The 8,305-nt window shown below is 35.8% G+C and overlaps 1 protein-coding gene across 3 annotated transcripts; it reads right to left on the bottom strand.

Annotated features, from left to right (window-relative positions):
* Nucleotides 1-1,536: 1,536 nt before the first annotated feature.
* On the bottom strand, nucleotides 1,537-7,963 carry LOC111274621 (inactive protein kinase SELMODRAFT_444075-like). 3 transcript variants are annotated; one of them, XM_022859389.2, is made up of 10 exons: nucleotides 7,633-7,963; nucleotides 5,924-6,999; nucleotides 5,157-5,302; nucleotides 4,970-5,064; nucleotides 3,804-4,846; nucleotides 3,203-3,363; nucleotides 2,962-3,038; nucleotides 2,729-2,876; nucleotides 2,373-2,522; nucleotides 1,537-1,985 (listed from the first exon to the last, which is right to left on the bottom strand). In XM_022859389.2, exons 2-10 carry the CDS (start codon nucleotides 6,102-6,104, stop codon nucleotides 1,770-1,772), a joined length of 2,217 nt encoding a protein of 738 aa, XP_022715124.2. In that variant the 5' UTR covers nucleotides 6,105-6,999; nucleotides 7,633-7,963; the 3' UTR covers nucleotides 1,537-1,769. The 3 variants fall into 3 exon arrangements, with proteins under 3 accessions (XP_022715124.2, XP_022715123.2, XP_022715125.2); XM_022859388.2 differs by having other exon boundaries at nucleotides 7,889-7,963; XM_022859390.2 differs by having other exon boundaries at nucleotides 7,430-7,649.
* Between the last annotated feature and the right edge of the window lie 342 nt (nucleotides 7,964-8,305).

Raw genomic sequence — 8,305 nt, 5'->3', positions numbered from 1 at the left:
CCCTCTTCGCTAATTCTTTTCTCATAATTTTCTCACATTCCAATCTTATTCACCTAAATCATGTTGAGCACCCTGGCAACAATGCAGATTTCATGGCATTTACGGAATGGATACTCACTTGACCATTTTTTCCAATCTATATATCAATGACCTGTTTCTGCTGGCAATTCACATTAGATGGTTAAACATATTCTTACATGTGAAAAGCAGCCTAATCAACAGTTCCGGATTACCATAGATTTTGGAAGTATTAATGTCGATCTCTAAACCATAGTGAAATTATCAATGTGATATTTGGATTTTATAAATTTTTAATGTGATATCTTTGAACTAAGAACCTATTAATTAATATGATATTTTCTTCTAATGTTATTAGATTACATGTGATAGATAAATAATTTTTTAAATATCATATTGATTAATAAATTAATAATTTAAATATCATATTAAAAATTTTTAAAATTTAAGTATCATATTAAATATTTTATTATAATTTAGAAGCTGTTGGTGACATTAATCTATTTTGAAAAATAAAATATTGCATTGGAATGACAACAGGCAATTAATTGTTAACAGGATTTGTAAGTGGCTATCCAAGTTTGGAGGTTCGAATTGCCATATTTCTCATGCTTGACCCATTCAGCATGCTTTTTTCCGGTAGTATCCAAAACGAAGCTGTGGAAAATAGATTAAAATTTCGTTTGGTGGGTACTTTTACAATTTATTTTATTGAATAGGAATTGAAAAGCAAAAATTAAAAAATAACTGAAAAACAGAAACATCCATCAAATAAAACCTAAATTTTTAAGGGAAAGTGAAACAACGAATTGCGTAGAGCCGAGGATAAGATCCCAATGTAACCGCTACATTGAAATTTAGGACATTAACGGAGGCATCTTTCGGGAGAGAAGTCACTCTCAAGTTTTAACAAGATGCAACTTCGATGTTACACACCAGAAGAAAATAAGGATATGCATGTTGATCATCATCAATGTTCTGTTATAGAGGCAACGTCAAGACAACAAAACCAACCAACTTGTCCTTGTACATAAGAAAAAGATTTGGTTTCACTGCTGTCAAAGCACCAAAAAACAAGAAGCTTTGCTTCTTGATGACCTGTCTTTCTGCATCTTTCAGACTTGTCATCATGAGAAAATATGTAGTGCCATTGCCAGGGTACGTTTTATGTTTTAAAAAAAAAATCTTTTAAAAAGTTTGAAATTTAAAGAAAACAAAAAAAATAACAGGTATGATAAGGATGTTTCACCGTCTGGTTGAAATGAAATGGGCTTTAAAATCTCATGTTTTTCCCTAAATTTTTGTTTGGTTATTGATGCAAGACAAATTCTCAGACCATTTTTATCTGATAAGTAGCTTCTCTTAGCAAAAATAAAATATGGGAAACCAGTCTTACCATGAACTGCCAAAATGCATTTTACTTTTGCTCATCAATTAGGATTGAGAACTGTATGCAATGCACGACCAAACAAAATCCAATATCCACAGACATGTGAAAGTAAGAGAGAGAGAACCCTATAACTAAAGCTGCTTCATTGATTTAATTAGAAGGCATATTCACCACAGCTTTGAAAATTGGCATTTCCAAAAAGAATTACACAAACCCTATTACCCCTTGCTTCCGATACTACTACTATACACAAGCAAAATCAAGATGGCATTGGATAAAAGAATCAAAAGAAAGTACGACCAAGATGCCACACAGATATTTAGCGTACCATGCGTGTAAAGAAACCGGGAAAGTGCGCTTTTTATAAATTATCTTCACATGAAGCCGCCCTGGCTCCCGGCCTTAGTCCATCCAGGGAAAGCTTCCCGCTGAACCCTTCCAATGCTTCGTTTGCCAAGGGTCCACTGTAATGCTGTCGTTGTTCTCCCCATATCCTGCCACTGCGGTTACCAACATCATATCCTGGAGATGTGTAATTTGTGTCCATGAGCATGTCACCTTCCAATATGCGGAGCACCTGTTCAAAAGAACATCCAATCAATAAGCAAAATATTCTGAACCTTACCGAGTAATGACTTTAAATATCAAAATGTGACAAAGGAGATATTTTGTAACCCAATCCATTCTTTCCAAATACTCATAATTACATTCTAAGCACATAATCTGTTGTTTAACCATTTATGTCTTCCATTACCATTAAATAGGAGCCAAAAATTTTCTTTGAATAAACATTTTCAATAAAACTTTGAAAGTAAAACAATGTTGTGATAAAGTAAAGTTGTGTTGAGTTCCCACTGATCTTAAGGCTACTAAGATTTATATAAAAATAACATAGAAGAATCAGTATTAAAGTAAAATGTGTGGTAAAACAAAATAGACTCTTCTGCACGAAGTTTCTCATTACCTGTGACATGCGAGGCCTAGAATGAGGATCCCGCTTTATGCATAATGATGCAGCATGAAGCATGCAATAGACCTCATGTTCTGAATAGTGATCCTCCAATCTTGGGTCTACTAATTCATCTACAGCATATTCTTCCAAAAGCGGACGTGCCTATTCCAGATAATAACATAAGCAATAAGTGACAATAAACCAACAAATCCAAAGCCTAGAGGACATTTAAAAATCAGAAAACCTTTGTTTTGCCCTTCTGTGTGGAAAATGTGAGTGCTATGTGTTTTATAAATGTTCTTTGAAGTTACACAGAAGTAGAGACTAGTAATTTGCGGCAAAATATACTAGCAGAGTTTTAAAAATACCCATTCAGTTAGACATTGCTGGCCCTTTGGCCTATTAAGGTCCACAGCTTTCCGTCCAGTAACAAGTTCAATTAACACCACTCCGAAGGAATAAACATCGGCTTTTTCTGTGATTTGGCCACTTTGAGCATATTCTGGTGCCAAATACCTATACCACAGCATAAACAATTAGTGGATTCTGTAATTGAAAAGGGAAGGTAAATTGTAAAGAAAAAGTTCTCATTCAAGATTACCCAAATGTTCCAATTACTCTTGTTTCAACTCCAGTATCACCATCTGGCTGCCATCTTGCAAGGCCAAAATCTCCAACCTGTGAAAACAAAACTAAATCAATGCCTGCAGATACAACTATTTAAGGAAAGTATTAAAAAGGTACAGTTACATAAAATGGCATCTCCTAGTATCCATCTAAAAATATTGAAGGTAAGAAGATTCGAAGTGAAGCATATATTGGGAAATTAGAAGTTTGCATACCAAAGGTTCGAAATCATGGGTGATGAGAATGTTGTTCGGTCGCATGTCACGGTGCACAATGCAGCCAACTCTGCATTCTTCGTGAAGGTATCTCAGACCTCTTGCAGCTCCTACAGCAATCCTTTGCCGTGCAGACCATTCTAAAGGTTCCTGATGACGCCCTGAAAGACATCAAATTGATGGTACATTCAAAACCATGGTTGCTAGATAGAAATAAGCAATTCGAGTATAATAAATCTTTTTTTCTAGAAACCAGATTTTGATTATGTTAAACCTATAGTTACTGCTGTGACTAACTTCAGCTATCTGTGGTTTTTGAGTTTTGCATTTCTTTCCCTCACAGTTTGTGTTGGGAGGCAAGTCAAGATAGAGGCTAGGGGGGTTGGTGAACACTTTTTCTAATTCAATCATCAAATCCAAACAGTTAGAAAACAGCACTTTCAATAAGCAAAGACAACAAGCTCTTCTAAGTCTCATAGCCATCACACCAAACTCTTTGAAGGCACCATACATGATGACTATATCAATGATTAGCACATACATATAGCAGTTGAATTAGATTGGCATAAAGATTTTATTCTACTTAAACAGAAAGAAATACCATATAGATGAGAATCCAGGGATCCATTGCATATGTACTCATAAACCAGTAGCCGCCTTCTATCCTCAATGCAGAACCCAATTAGCATAACAACATTCCTGTGCTGAGCACAACTCAGGACTTCCACCTCCGAGCAAAACTCAAGATCTCCTTGAGAACTAGCCAATTTGTGTTGCTTGACTGCAATTGCCTGGCCATCTGGGAGTACTCCTCTATGAACAGATCCAAACCCACCCTCGGCCAAGAAATTAGCTTGTGAAAATCCACCAGTTGCAAGCTCCAATTCAGCATAGGTAAACCACCTTGGTGGTTTTCCAAATACAGGTGCCTTATGCTGACATATTGAACACAACGGAGGAGGGCCAGGAGGGGCATTTCTGGATAATGAAACTGCTTCTCTAACATTTCCACTAAACTCAATATCACTCCTAAAGCTTGATATTCCAATGCCGGCTTCTCTATCAAGTTTTGAAAATTTCTCCAGCAAGGCCTTTGTGGTTGAAGCTTGAGCCCTGTCATTAGCTCTACTTGAAGTTTCTTCTAGGTGTTGTAAGGATTGACGATGAGAAGTAAGATATTCTTTTATCCATGGTTGGAACCTTAAACTCGCTGAAGATAAGGATAAATTTTCACTCTCTGTGTCTGAACTAGATTCATCAAGACCCTCATTTTCCTTAATGACTAATGATTCCTCTTTCTTCAGGTCTCCATTCCCTTCTGAGATGAAAAAAGGTGAAGTGCCTGGATCAGAGCTTGACACTGAAGAAGTCCCTGCTTCAGTAGCAGTAAATGGTGTCCCTAGCTCTGGACTACTAGTTGGAGTGACAACTGGTCCTCTAATAGTATCAGATGATCCATTTTTGTTTTTGGGATGCTTTTCAGCTGTTTCATCTCTCTCAGAATTTAATTGACAAGATGCTCCAGCTTCCTTCTCAGGTGATCCAACCAAATTTAAGCGGAGAACTTTTGCCTGTGAACGCTTAATAACCACCATGTTGCATTGCAACTCCTCCATGCAGTGTTTTTCCTCATGTTTGAGCTGCCTGAAAAAAAAAATCCAAGAAACAAAGACAAAAGATATATATAGACTGTCAATATATATACCCTTTTAGATAGAACACAAAAGGAAAAGAAAGGAAGAAGAAACAGAACAAACAGGATGTTACTTGTCCAATACAACCCAACTAGCTTTGGCTCGCTTAGCCTCGGCAGCTACTGCTCCACATGGTGATCCAGAAACAATTTTTATCTTGACATTAATCTGTGCAATTAAGTTGGGAAACAAAGCATTAGCACAAAAGGAGAGTTACATAAATCAGTAATATAATCTTGCACCCAGAGACAGGTATTTACCTTGTTTGGATCATAAACATCGTGAAGCTGGAGGATCATTTGGGAGCAGGAATCGGTAATATCAGATTTTTGCTCTGAACTTGATCCTGATTGAGACTTCCGGCTGGCGCAATCCCCAGCAAATCTTGGAAAACCCCATTTTCTACCTGAAAGATTGCGGCATTTACCCAGCAAGCAGGAATTATTGGAGAAAATAAAGTTAAACGATTTTTCAGAAGTTAAACACGTAATCATTTCTAATTGTGACTCTTTCAAACCTTGATCACACTTTTCTGTGCCACAAAACAACCTAACATACTCAGGAAAACTAAATCATTTGAAAAGAAATATTTACTAAGTCAGAAACTGGAAAGCAAAACCTGGAAGACAGTCTATATACAACAAGATTTTCAGGGCAGATGATAATGTTTTGCGTCTGCATCCATCAAACTAATTCCAAGATTGGCACCCAGCAACCAAAATATACAACAGATAAACAATAGCATTAAGCAGGAAATTTCTTCATTACTAACTTCAACGTATTGTCTTAAGCAACCAGCTATAACAACATTAAGCAGAAGATTGGTTAAATAACTTGTCAGAACAATCTAACTTCTTCAGACCAGAAACAGTAATTGTGAAAGCAAAAAGACTAATCCCTTTCACAGTGGTTCAAAAGTCATTCATGTAATCGATGTTCTAAAAGCCCAAAGCAAAAAGATACATCAGCAGTAGTTCAATACTAAAAACATCACAGATAGATGTAAAACCAAGCAAGAAAATAGTACCTGAACCATGTGAAGAAACAACAACAAGCAACGTAATGCAATCTCCAGGTTGAACAACATGAGTCAAAGCCCACACCAGAGCAGTCTTAGGAATTTCTTTGGATGCCTTAACAGCAACCACAACTTTCTCAGCCACATCCGAACCACCTTTTTCCTGTTTTCCCTTCTGTTCTCGACTCATTTGGCAGAATTTCTATGAAACTTCCTCACTTAACAGATTCAACTCTTAAAAACCTATCTTAATACCAGTTATTATTGTAGAGGCCAAAAAAAACATGTCTTAAAAAGGCACAAACAAAACAAAACATTTGCATTATTGATCTGCCCCACCATATTGGATTCTAGGACATGTACCAGCGACATTGCTAAGTATTCCATTCCAGATAATCGGCAGAGAGACAGATAGATACGAGCATCTAAGAAAAGACCCTTTTCACTGATTGAACTCCTCAAGAATTCCTAACCCCCACTTTCAACGACCTCTTAGTTTCACCTTCTTGTGAAATTTTAGTATGAATATTCCACAGGAGATTGAAAATTTTGATGAAGATCTAGCTAGCCTTTGTCTCAGAAAACAAAAAACTAAGTCCTATCGCTTAAATTAGGCACGGATTGAGAATCAAACCCCTGTTTGACACGAACTGCAGAGTGACAGCTACCCCAAAAAGTGAACACCAATATATCTATACCACACAACTAGCTTCGCCTTTTTTCTTAGGAAGGGGTTCAAATCAAGGAGACAAACCAGTGAAAGTAACAGCTAGAAAACAAGAAAAAATGAGCTGTGAAATTTTGGATCCAAAGATCAGTTTTCTCCCTCTTTTTCTTGTTCAGTTCTTGACAGAAACAGAACAAAAAAACCTGCTCTTTGATTCTCTTGTATAGGCGTCCATACAAAGATAATCAAATCACATTGAATGACAAGAGAAGGAATATGTTGCAAGCCAGCAGCTTTATTTTTGATGGATTTGACTGTTGAATCTTCTTAGCAAAAAGCCTCACATTTGACACTATAAAAAGAAAAAAGAAGTACCCTTTTTAAGCCTCAAATTCAAGCCACAAACACAGTTGAAATCCTGCAAATATGTACAGAAGATATAGAGATCAGTACGTTCAAAATTAAATAAGCATTCAAAAGAAGAAGAAAATACTAATGTCATGCTTATTAGGCCTGAAAATGCAAGAAACAACAAGAACAACCAGAATTACCAACTAAACATAGTTTTTTTTTCTTTCTTTTTTTATTTCTTTTCCATGACTAAACAAAACCCATAACGACAAACCAGCAAAAATCACCAAAAAGAAAATGCAAGAAAACAAAATCAAATCACCTGCAATTCTTCCTTTAAACCAAAAAATAAATAAATAAATAAAGATCTCCCAAGCCCAAACTTACCCTTGATTTTAATAATCAAGGTTCATCAATCCTCTCATAACTAAACAAAAAAGCAGACAAAACAACATATAGAAACATTGAAAAAAAAGATATAGAAAACCAAATATTACCAGCTAAGTTTCTAACAATTCAAACCCCACAAAATTGTTTAAAACAAACACCCAGATGCCCGTTGGCAAAAAGGACGCAACTTTCATTTGAAAAAAATATATATAAAGATAAAGAAAAAGCTAACTTTGTTGAAGGAAATATAAAGAAAAAAAGAACAGTTTTTTTGAAAGTGAAAAAACATGGGAAACAAAAGGGTTCCTACCCAAACACGAAAATTACACATTTTTTTTGCATTTTAATTCTTTTTATTGATTTTAACACACTGTTCTTCTTCTTCGTCCTCTTCTTCTTTCACATCATCTCAGCAACAACAGAAAAAATAAACAAATATTACGGATAAATATTTACTTATACTATAAAATTTTCTCTCACAAAAATCCCAACAAAAAAAAAAACAAAGAAAAGCGCGAAAATGGAAATAATTTTAGGGTTTTAGTACAAAGATTCGAAAGAACAACCTTTGGCAACTAAATGCTGCATATCTCTGCATTATCGGAGATAACAACAGTAATTTTTGCTTCTAAGAAGAACCCAAAAAGTTTTTTTTTTCTTATATTTTAAATATTAAAAAAAAAAGAAAAAGGAAAAATCAGTGATGAAAAATATAATGATGTTACGAGAATACCCTTAGAGTTGGATGGAATTTCGAGGTTGGGATTTAAAAGGAGATTGGATTATCTTACTAAAACGACAGCGGATTTGAAATTTTTGGTGTTGGGTTTTGAAAGAGAGGAGGCGCCATCTTTACGAAAAGGTTAAAAGTTTGGATTTAGAGGGGAAAATTTGTCGTTTAGGAAAGGGGCGAAGAGGGGGGAAATTAGGCGGCGCAGGGGGGGGCACAGGGTGGCGCACAATCACAGGTGAGTTCACGTTCC

This window comes from Durio zibethinus, chromosome 26, assembly GCF_047325235.1.
Source record: "Durio zibethinus cultivar Kanyao isolate XHJ-2024 chromosome 26, ASM4732523v1, whole genome shotgun sequence".
Taxonomy (NCBI): Eukaryota; Viridiplantae; Streptophyta; class Magnoliopsida; order Malvales; family Malvaceae; genus Durio; species Durio zibethinus.
The sequence above is the reverse complement of the archived record's forward strand: the minus strand, read 5'-3'. Positions and strand labels throughout refer to the sequence as shown.